The 12,113-nt window shown below is 40.7% G+C and overlaps 1 protein-coding gene across 1 annotated transcript; it reads right to left on the bottom strand.

The window, feature by feature from the left end:
• Positions 1-856: 856 nt before the first annotated feature.
• xkr5a (XK related 5a) lies at positions 857-9,718 on the bottom strand. Its single transcript, XM_084738118.1, has 7 exons — positions 9,485-9,718; positions 7,557-7,740; positions 7,201-7,385; positions 6,864-7,076; positions 5,517-5,686; positions 5,172-5,283; positions 857-3,604 (listed from the first exon to the last, which is right to left on the bottom strand). Exons 1-7 carry the CDS (start codon positions 9,615-9,617, stop codon positions 2,658-2,660), a joined length of 1,944 nt encoding a protein of 647 aa, XP_084594244.1. The 5' UTR covers positions 9,618-9,718; the 3' UTR covers positions 857-2,657.
• Between the last annotated feature and the right edge of the window lie 2,395 nt (positions 9,719-12,113).

Below are 12,113 nucleotides of genomic sequence, written 5' to 3' on the forward strand. Positions count from 1 at the left end.
AAGGCACATTCAGCATCTGCAACTGTAATGTTATTGTAAAACAAAGATTTCCTTATTGAGACAAAAAGCAAAAGTTAGTGATATTTGAAGCTACTACGGGGCACTTTCATATTTTGTTGATTTTGGAGGCCCAGTGGACAAAACCTCTAGTACTTCACACTAATAACTACACAATATAACGTCAAAAATGAAATTATCCAAATAAAAATCTCCTCATTCATCCTTTTAACTGGCTAATGTCATACTCACTTTAATTTTATTAAGGAAAATGTAAACAGGCTCGTTTTATCTGATTTGCATTAATGATTGCATCATGATTTGCACAGTATGTCATATGGTAATCATCAGTGGTATGGTCTCCAAAAAAACAAATACACCAACACCTCTTCAGGTTTGTTTTGATGAAGCTGACAAACACTAAAACTAAAGTTGTCTTCTGTAGATTTTTATTTTATTTTATTTTATTTAGTTTTGTGAGTACAAAGTATTGTTTAAGTTATTGTTAGGTGTAGTTTTTATATTTTATTAAACTGTTTTTTCACACCTAGTTTAATTTTAGTCAAATATAATAACCCGGGTTAGTAGAGCATTGCTTATCATTGTTTTCATGGTTTCATGTTCTCATGGAAATTGAAATTGCCATATCAACATAAGACATTTGTAATGTAATCAAGTAATCATTGACAGTATAGCTATGATCTCATCATTTCCAAAATTATCTGGGCTGATTATAGTTACCTTTTTATGTAATTTGTTACAACTCAACCCTGGTAGAGATAAGTACATGTTTTAAATGCTAAAGAAGACTTACTTACTTTTGTAACTCTGAAAACATTGATCAAATAATTACAGACACTTGTATTCCAGTTGCTCCAATATGTGGGCTATTTATTGCTTATTTAAAGCCACCAGTGGCCTTGCACTTCACAGTTCAAAATTTCATATAGGCAGTCACCTGGGTGCAAGAGAAAACCCAGCATCATTTCACTGCGTTATTAGTGGATTTCTTATGTTTTAGGGATGCACGATAACATCAGCACATCATTGATATCATTTCTGCTGATATGACAGGCCGATAAAATGACACTTTAATTTTTCTCACACATCATGAGTATGTCTGTGGTGTACAGGGAAAAAAATGTGTATATATTGGTATTTGTATCGACCAAAGTGAGTTGGGAAATGTTGGCATATTGCCAAAAATCCGTTATCGTGCATCCCTGAATCCCCTTTACAGAATAGTAATGAGCAAAAATGCATTTGTTCCCTAGAAACAGCAATCGAGAAGAGCACATAAAAAAGTCACTACAAGTACCTCATAAGCATCTTTTCATTTTGTTACACAATAGACAGTTGAAAGCTTTTTAAAGTCAGTGCCTGAGACATGATCCCACCCCCCCAAACACAATGTAAATTCAAAAACATTTTTAGCAATTACATGGTCAACATGTAAATTAAGTTAAAACATCAAACACAGTTTTTCCAGATTGACACACTAGCCCTGCTCAAAGCAATGCCAGTTGACATGATTATACAAAAAATACAGTATATTATTCTCTGTGGGGATGGAGGTTATTTTTTTTTATGGGAATAACAAAAAAAACATCACAGCAATAGACATATGGTACAGAGGATACTTGTGCTTTTAAGAGGCCAACAAAGCTCTGGCTTATGCTGAGATGGTAAAGATTCAGAGGTCACACACTCCTGCCCCCTTTAGATCTAAGAATCATTTCTCTGTTCTCCCTAACTGCTGGCAAATATTAACATAAATAACAGCAGTTTCAGTATATGTAATATAGAGAGCATCAGTTGTCCGATATCATAAAACAGCTGCATATATCTTATGATGTTTTGATATAACTCATGGCTACTTCTTTAATATGTAATTACAATCTGGCAGAACCAGTATTCACGTTTTTTTGCACAGCATGATTCTTGAGGCTTAAGTAAACTGCTGCCAAAAGAATTGAAAAAATGTGTATTGGACGTCAGGTAGAAGGTGTGTTTGAGCTCCATAAGCCACCTAATGGCTAATTAGCTCTTTAATTATCTTCTACGTGTCTGATAAAAACACAGCTGAAGGTTTCCCCTCTGTATGTCAGGCATTTGGGCAAAGCAATGCTTTTAGAAAATAGCTTATGATTGGAGAAGAGCACAGGCTAGCTTAGCATTAATTCCAAAATGTTTGCATATACTATGCCCCACAGTGATCTAAATATATAGACGTATAGGCTGGGTTGCACCAACACAGATTAATTTAAGGACAGGCTAAACTCGTCTCTTCTAGCATTCATCAACTGTTTAGCTAGCTAGCAAAGGTTTTGTTAAATTTTTGGCTAGCTAGCAAAAATTTTGCCTGATTTTTGCTTAGTTTTTAGCTAGCTGATAAATAATGTAATGTTTTGTTAACTTTTCAGAATGCTAGCAAACATTGTAACATATATAACTTGTAATTCAGTTCTGATTAGAACTGATCTTAGATTAAATTAATCTTTGCTGGTACAACCAAGTCATAGAGGTGACATTTCTGCCAGCCTTCTCATCCTACAGAACTGAGCAGATGAAAAAAGCAGCCCTCCAAAAAGCTGGTGTACTCCTTTACTGTTGGATAAGTAGCTGTTACCCTTTCCCTGATTCTGTGTTCATGAAAAAAGCTAAAAGTTATCGTCTTCATCTCTTCGGGACATTATGAGCTGCCTTCTGGGACCTGTGAGATGAGGGACACTAGATGGGGAGTCCAGCACTCCAGAGTCCAATTTAGGAGTGGAAGTACAGCGTGGCCCAACCCGGCCCATGAGCCCACGTACATCCCTGTGAAGAGCTGGATCACTGGGGATTGAGTTGAGGCGCACCCCCTGTTCCAGACCCCCAATGTCCCGGTCCAAGCGAGGGTTACTGGCACTGCTGGGAGACTGAGGATCGGCGCTGAAATATAAGGTTGAACTGGACTCTGTGGGGCAGAAGTATGGCTCTGGACTGTCTCCAAAAACAGATTTGCCCTCTGGTGAGCTACGTTTGAAATCTGATGCAGGCGACTCAAGTGGGCTCTCCATCTCCAGACTGTCGTCCTCTTCTTCAGGTTGTTCAGTTGACGTGGGCTCACTGACGCTCTGGAACTCATCTTTGCAGTCTGAGAGAGGAGCCAGGCCTTTCTCTTGCGATTCAGAGGCAGAGACGCCCTCACAGCTGCCTCCTGCTGTGATAGTCATGCCCTCATTACTCTTAAACTCTTGGTTGTATTCCTCCATGTCCAGTATAGCTGCCGCTCCGCCGGCCCCGTAAGCTCGGTTGATCTTCCCCAGGTCTCCTGTTTTCAGAGCCAGCCGGATTAGGAGCCAGTGGTGGTGGTAGCAGGGGCAGGAGCTGTTAGGCCGGACCCCGCAGGTTCCTGGGTGCTCCAGCAGAGAACCAGCCACACCTGAGAGAGAGAAACTGCCATGGTTTTGAATGGAGGGAGCTGGCAGGCTTTTGTCCCCAAGTGAGAAGGAGGACTCCCCTCGTTCTATACACGTGCTGCCCATATGGTTGTGGTGTGTCCCCTGGGAGATCTCTGTTGACTTGGGGTGGAGGAAGCGGTAGTATAGGACAAGAGAGGCAGCACCTGGGAGGCAGGGAACAGGAATGAGTTGATTTTAGTACTTGCAGTATGTTCTAATGTGCCTTGCAGGTAACTTGTTTTCTATAGTTCATTGACAATTAATTAAGTGACAAATCAGACCAGTGACCAGTGCGTGAGGATTTTTGTGGCATCTAGCAGTAAGCTTGCAGACTGCAAACACAGTTAAAAGCCCATATTTAAGCAAACTCCATGGAAGAGGACCTGCTCCTTCTGCAGATATAAACAAATATTATTTTCAGGTAATTATACACCATTGAAAACAGACTTGTGAATATTATATTCTATTTCTGCCATAGTCTGCCAGTAGATCCCCCTACATTTTAAACACTGGACCATTAATTCAATTAGTGTATAAGGACATCAGAGGATATTTTTTTATTGAGTTGTGTGTTTTTCATGTCTTGTTTTGGGACTAGTGTTTTAATTATTATAATTATACATGCACTATGTAAATTATCCTGCATATGGACATATTCCGCAGGTAGGATCTTTGTTAGGATGTTAAACTTCACCAAGCAAAGTTGCAGTGAAAAGACAAGACAGATGCAAGTTTTACTCTGTGGCACAGAGTCTTAAGAAAAGGGAGAGCAACTGCTCTTTAAAAGCCCTCACTTCTGCCTCTGTTGAATGAAATTCCGTTAACTGTGACATGCTTGTCATGAGATTTTGATGTTGATTGCAACTTTGGAGATATTTGCTGCCTTTGACACACAGCTGTCCTCACCAGAGCAGCTCTGTGTCTCTGCCTGTCCTTGACACTGCCTTCAGTTCATCAGAGTGTGTTGTGGGCAAAAACACTGAGAAAGACTAGAGTGTAGTACAATCTATATATTATAGTGATATAGTATTATATATCATTACATTTTCTTTTGAAGTATGGTATTTTATATTATTATACATTATAAGTATACTGTACAGTGTTATATGTTATATTTAGTGTTTACCATTATGGTGTTGCAACATCAGAGCCAAGTGTGTTTTCACCCTACCCTTTATTCTTTTTTCTTTCTTTTTTGCATATCCGGAAAATGATGCGATCAGTGACTCAAAACTGTGATATGATCTGAACTGCATGTTCTGTGATCTGTTGCACCCCTAATAAGTAATTTTTCATTAGCGTATAATAACCTGAAAATAAGAAGTTTCCATTACTTTAGAATTAGCCATTTATATCTACAGAGGGCATGAGTCCTCTTCCATGGATCCATGTTGCACTGCAATGTTTCTGCAGCAGGCCAAACAGACAAACCAAACACTGGCTCTAGATACAGCCTTTTGCTGTGGTGTTTGAAATCTGCAAGCTCACTGTTAGATGTCACTAAGTCCTACACTATGGTCCTTTAAAAACAGACAGAACAATAATACAGATTCTTGGGTTGTCCTACTTAGAGTCAGTTTTTACTTATATGAATCACCATCAGGGCTGTATTACTCAGATTCCACAGAAACTATTAGACATGTTGACACTAATTATAAACACTGAACATGAAAACGTTGGAGACATATTTGCTATAAAACTTACGGAGAGCAGATAGAGAGAGTGACTCACCGAGGAGAAAGCTACACAGCACAGTGGTGGGAAGGGTCATGCTGTCCCATGATGCTTCGCTAAGGAAGTCGGAGGCGGCCAGCAGCAGAGTGGCGTTCTCTATGAGCATGAACTGAGGGAGGAGAGAAGGTCACACCATCAGTCATCTGCAGATGGCTTTACGTCATGGTAAGCTGAGGACGCAGAGGTGAGGATGACAATGCAAACTATCTGCCTGTGTGGGTTTATCTGCCCGTGTGTGTGCAGCTGCCCTGTGTGTGAGTGGATGAGGCAATGCTTGACGTGGAATACAAAACAGCACAGAGAAAAACTAGATGAGGAACTCAATGTAATCAAAAGTCTTACTGCATAAAAACTGGCCATGCGGAAGCGCGAGGGTCCGTCTTTGACGTTGAGGAAAAGGAAGACGTGGACGAGCCCCATGATGCCGTTAAAGGCACGCCAACACCAGGGGCCAGTGCAGATGTCTGGTTGCTGTGATACCAGCCAGAAGGAGGCCGTGAGCCAGTGGAAACCTGGAGGTCAACGTAAAAATAGACCAGGAGATACAATAGGGGATCCATATGCAGTGTATCACGCTGATGCAGAGAAGCAAGTAAAAAAAATGGAATAAGAGGACATGCTGCAGCACTCTGAGGATAATTATCTCACTTGAGTGTATTAACAATACATTTGTGGACAACACTAGCATTTTATTGCACCCTCTCTCTTCCTTTCATGGATGCCAGATTTAAGCCATTTTTCCACTATATGCTGCTGCTCCACTCAACTCTTCTACTTCTTTTTTTTATCATATACCTCCTCAACACAGGCAATCATCATGGTATGAAATGGTATATAATGCTCTGATAGCCTTGTGCCATGATTACGCTCACACCGTGTCAACGGTGGCAGCTTGCATGTCAGAAGAATTTCCTCTGCCACTAGTGACTCTGACCCAATTCCAGTTCAGCCCCTACACCCTCTCTGTCTGTTTGCCATATTGACTGTCATTCCAAACCAGTCAGCCTTAAGGGTCAGTGGGTTATGAAGCTCTCAAACAATGAGTTTGCATCAATGCATGCTTACAAACCACACTCCTCTCAGGTGCAGCACTTCTTTGTCTTAGATGGTGGAAATGCCACATACTTACAAAAGTTAGTTCTGTGTAGTTATTTCCAAAAGATAAGTAATAATTTACTTTACTTCCAAAAGACATTTGATGAATTTTTATTTATCTAATTGATCATTTTTCCTTTCACAAGATTACTATGAATCAATGAATGTAATTAGTGTGCCATTTCATCACCGATTACATCTTTGTCAGTGCTGCGTATAAGACTATTGTTTAAATATATCATCAATTATATTATGTTATATAATAATAATATAATTTAATTATAATAATGTTCCTGTTCCTGCCAGAGAAAGGCAAGACCATCCCAAAGCTTGCTGGTGTATTTACACCCTCCTCCTTTTTTAAGAGACCATTCACATGAGCAAGTGTGTCTCCACACAGAGCAACACTCAGTCACAATAAATGAATCTTGACTGAGGTCATACCAAAATAAATGCCAGTTACCAAGCAGGTACTATCCACAATGGACAACAAAAAAAAGCGAGCAGAACTGAGTCAAGCCAAGATGTACCATGCAGTGGAAACGCGGCTTAAATGTCAACTACACAAAAGTACACATGGAACTTGCTGCTCACCTGCTACTCCACAGACCCACCAGTTAAAGACCCTGGCAAAGAACATGAGGCAAGTCACCCTTGCACCCAGCATGCCTGCCCTCCACACCAGCTGGCACAGCAGGGCTGCAGGAGGCAGCGCCAGGTGGCCCGGTCTTATCAAACAGCAGGCTCTGCTGTACAGCACCAGGGCCCAGGAAATAGAGAGCACACACAGACCACAGCAATAGGCCACTGAGGGGAAAAACAAAAAAGAGGAAGTATGAATAATATTATCTCTTATTTAGATACTGTCTTGAACAATTGACATGTCACAATCAGGATGTAGTGCCAATAATTCATGCACAGATGAGTGTACCTGGGGACATGATGCCCACATCAGTGGACACCACGACATACGCCTGCAGCAGGCTCTGAGGCAGCGTGAGGACGAGGGCCTCCAGCAGCCAAAGAGCAGCAACATCTGCCTGCTGCATGACAGCAGCTCCAAGCTCGGCCACCGAGTCCTGCCTGCGCAGCACAGATCTCATGCAGTCCCATAACCTGCCAGGAGAGGGAGACAGAGACAGATACCAGAGAGGTGATACACAGTAACCTCCTGGTGAAGGTTTCAATGACAGACTGATATTAATAGAATTATTTCCGTGTCGTTCTATATGTAAGCAAATGATGCAGCATTTTGTAATATAATACCTGTAGTTGCAAAGATCTTACCTTTTGAAGATGCCTAAGTGCAGTATGTGTATGACAGAGAGGTAGCATCGCCTGTCATCACCATCATCATAGTACCATTTCATACTGAGCAGCTGAACTGCCGTCCCCGGTAGAAAGAGGCCGAGAGTGAGGCCTGCCCACTGCGTCTCCTCATTCCAAAGGTAAAACCCTATACAGTAGAACACTAACAAATACACACACACACAAACAACAGAAACAGACACACAGATACAAAGTGGTGTAAGCATTTTGTGTTGTTATGTTCAAATTCATATCAGTAAAGTACAGTCTGATTCCTCATACAGTTGTGCAGTTTTTAAAGGAAACACAGCAATTAAAACCCAGCATATGTGTGAGGATTTGTAGAGAGCTGCAGAGGCCTGGAGAAATGTAGGAGCACCTTGCTCAAGTCAATTGTTTTTTAGTTTAAGAGGAAGCTTTTCTAATGAGATGGTACAAACCCCACCCAGCAGAGCCGAGAGTCTGACTCCTTTACCACAACCTGCAATTATTTGTCCTTAGTTACACAAGACTCCTTGCACTGTGAAAATAATGACTTGTTAAATGCTTCTTCTCACCATATTGATCATTTTAACTAACGCTTCATTTTTCTGTGACAGGCTGTGGAGTCCATGCAGCGGCAGCACAGTATTTTTATCTTCTGGGAATGGTATATCTGCTGAAGGCAAAGTCACACTTTGTTCACATCCAGTCAGTCACCTTGTCTCTCGTGTCCTGCCCTTGTCCCATTGATCTGCTTAGTCAGGGAATTATCACACCTGAGTGTCCTGCACACTGTTTTTAATACAGACTCCAGATGTGCATTCATTGAAATACTTTAGTACTGATAATAATAACATCAGTTAGCATAATAGGTCTGCAGGACGTGGTTAAAAAATCACACAGCAATTATTTTGAGATATTGCAATTGAGATATGATTCATAACTAGTTTTTAGATCACAAATTTCATTTTCACTGAAGGAGATCATTAAAAAACATGATGATGTGGCATTTATTGGGTTCTGTACCAAGCAACCATGTTTTCTTACATCTGGAGAAGAAGATTTGTAGGCCAGGGCATTTCTGCAGCACTGCACTACACATTTTTCCTTTATCAAAAAATTGCAGCTTCTGCCATTTGGATGTTGCACTTGGCCAGACTGTGTTTTTAATAATATTAACATTTATTGTGCAGCCCTGCTACCACAGTGCTGCAGAGATGCCCCAGCCTACAAATCTCCAGATGTAAGAAAACATGTTTGCTTGATACAGAAACCGACAAATGCCATCATGTTTCATATAGGTTTTTTTTTCACTGAAAATGAAAATTTTGATGCAAGAAATATCATTCTGAGTTATAATGAATCATATTTCAATACTAGTATCTGTCAAAATAATTGCAGTATGATTTTTTTACCATTTTGTACAGTCCTATAGTAAGAACACTTGTAATAACTGTCATACTAACAGTGTAATAATGTGTTTTTGGAGGAGAGGCACTAGAGAAATGTAAAGGTGATTCCTGTAGGTATCAAGGACAGTCTGTTACTGCGGAGGTTATTTGTTAAATGTAATCACTTTCTGCTCTGTGACCCTGCAGAATGACCCCTGGGGGTCCCGGGGCCTCAGTTTGGCCAGCTGGGCTAGCAGTGCATATGTTAGATGAAAAGAAAAAACTAGCTAGGTTTGCCAATTCAGCAGTAACAGCCGTGCAGCAGCATCACCGTTTGAATAGTGCTTCTGACCTGCTGCTGGGAAAGCTCCAGCACGAAACATCATGGCTGAGCAACAGCGTGTTTCATTCATTACAGCCAGCACAAATACTCCACGCAAATACAACACCCGCCTGCCTTGTTTTTATAGTCACTTTCAGCCCACACCAGCAAACTAGCACCCCGCTAGCGCGGGGGTTTCTATGCCCACTTACGAGCGGTCCGTTCGGCCACGATGACCAGCGCCGACACGCCGAGCAGCGCAGCCTGGCACCACGCTATCCAGCATCCGCTCCGCCGGGCCGCGGACGGCATCCTGCGGGCGACCGCCCCGACAGCGTTTATCATGATAGGGACGGGTGGGAGAGCGAATAAAGCGGTGACATTATCCTGGGCATCCTTCGCCACCACCGCGCGTACATCCGCTCCCTTCTTCTCCCGCTGCCTGCCCCCCGTCAAAAAATATGACGTCACCGCGCGGGTTTTAAAGGGGCGTCGGTTTACCAACGGTCCGCTAACGGTTACTGTACACTGCTCCCCTCCCTCCACCGCTGACCGGTTCAAATCATGCATGGCCATCGTTTCAAGGAAGGTTTTCTCATTGTTGGATAGATGGGATGCTTATGATCAGTCTGAATTTCCTTCTATCCAGCACAAGGTCATCACAGGGTCTTTTTAAAACAATTATTCAGCACTATACAGGGGAGACTCGGGTTAACTGTAACAGGACAATAGAGAGCCAAAGTCCCCCTTCTGGCGGGCCACATATGAGACCTTACTTTAGAAAAAAAAAACACAAACAGTTGTCAATGGCAAGAGACAATTTTTTTTGAATGGATTACTCATATGATGTTTGTCAATTTCAAAGCTAATTTTACAAGCTAGAAAGCTGCAGTTTGTTCCAAAAGCGTTGAAGTATCAGACTGTAAAGACTCTTAAAGACCATTTAAGCTACAAAGCCTGTGTATTTTCAAACCAGGATGTAGCAACAGTTGTTTCTCCGTCTTTTACTTTCCATCTGATTAAAGGACCGGGAGTCGTTTATCAGCCGTGAAGAGAAAGAATGAGTAAGACCCGTTGTTGTGTGACAACATCTTGGTGTGAAAACGCACAGACACCATAGCTTCAGCGGCTAGCGTTCATGATGTGAGTCACGCGATGTCTGGGTGTGAGCTCTTTCTACGGATGTATCTTCATAGTCTAACATTTAAACAGTTTTATAAGAAATGACAACTATTTTGACTTATAAAATTATGTTTTAAATTGACAAACATGAAATGTGTAATTTATGGCATAATTCAAACCGGACAGAAAAAAAAAATTGTCTCTCGCCATTAACTGCCGTTCATATTTTTTTCCAAAGTAAGGTCCCATGGTGATCCATTGGAAGGACTTTGCCTTTCTTTTGGAGGACACAAATTTGTTTAATCAGTTTGATCATTTGTTCAGTTGTAATTTGAAAGAGAGATAATATTTATTAGTGTGAAGACATTTCTCCAAATCATATTTCATTGGTAGGTGAAATCTGGTCCACACAAAGATGTAATTTCAATGCATTTATTAAGGAATTGTACAGGCTGTGTGCTGCAAACACGAAGCTTCAACGATATTGTTATGTAGTTTTGCTTCTTGCTGTAGTCTAACGTGCAAAAGTACGTAGGTGTTACAGCTTTACCCACTCTGGTACACATGCACCAGGATGTAGCTTAATGACAATTTTATAGGAAGTTGCGGTGAATGAGTGGGGTAAATGCAGTTTAAGTTCTATAGAATAGCTGCCTCATCTTCTGCAAAACGTGATCAGACTTTTGCATTGAATGCATGCAATGCCTGACATCTAAAAAAAAAATAATTGAACCATGAAGTAACATCATTAGAGACTATAGCATTCATGTGATTATTTTGAGGTATACTTTTATTTAAGATACTGTGGGGTATTATGACATTTGTTTTGTGACTCTGACCTCTTCCATTATGTTTAATATTGTAATGTTGTAGTCTTCCTTATTAGTGAAAATATATTAATTGTATTATTATTGGTGCACACATACATTTTTTATATCAAAAGATGACTAGAATATTTCAAGTAGTTTATGATTTATGAAGGAAAATATAATAAGACACCTGAAGTTAACAGATATATTATTTTATTGATTCCCATTGGGACTTTCTTCTTCCACTCTTCCACAGCAGGGTTCAGCTCCAGAGCAGCTGGTAGGCACACTAACTGTGACCTGATCAGGAGTGTGTCATCACCATTGAAGATGCATGTCGTGTAAGTTGCGAGTTGTCTCATCATTTGATGGCCACTTTGAACAATGTGCCACCCGACACCCTTTTTAAGTTGTAATCTGAGGAACATACTGCACAGAGGGTCACACAGCATGCCTGGCCTTCTGTCACAATGTGTTGTAGGGCTGGGCAATATGGACAAAATCTAATATCACAATATTACTGAGCAAAGACCACGATATCGATACTGCGGCAATATTGTAGGGATGATTGGTGATTTTACAAACTATAAACACAGTGGATTAGTGCAAATAATAAAACAGCTAGAACAATCTGATAAATTGAGAAAAGTATATCACTTTACTGTAACACAGCCTTTAAAACCAGGTAAAATCAACACTATTTCCATATCATGATATCCAGAATCTTAGAAGATATTCAGTCTCATATCACGATATCAATATATTATCGATATATTGCCCAAACCTAATGTGTTGTAATATTTTTATGTCTGTGTGCAGCATTCATAGGCTACATGTTTTCACACACATCGATAAAGCGTATGGTTGGTAAATGCTGTCTTTTATAGTCAGCTTGTGTTTTAGTTAAAAG

This window comes from Lutjanus erythropterus, chromosome 15 (genome assembly GCF_056507025.1).
Source record: "Lutjanus erythropterus isolate fLutEry1 chromosome 15, fLutEry1.hap2, whole genome shotgun sequence".
NCBI lineage: Eukaryota > Metazoa > Chordata > Actinopteri > Lutjaniformes > Lutjanidae > Lutjanus > Lutjanus erythropterus.

Bases quoted from the DNA above. Each gene is read 5' to 3' on its own strand.
- xkr5a (XM_084738118.1), bottom strand. From the start codon at position 9,617: ATGATAAACGCTGTCGGGGCGGTCGCCCGCAGGATGCCGTCCGCGGCC. The intron at 7,741-9,484 runs GTAAGTGGGCAT...TGTATTTGTTAG, and splicing joins CGTGGCCGAACGGACCGCTC to TGTTCTACTGTATAGGGTTT. The intron at 3,605-5,171 runs GTGAGTCACTCT...CCTGCCTCCCAG, and splicing joins GCTGTGTAGCTTTCTCCTCG to GTGCTGCCTCTCTTGTCCTA.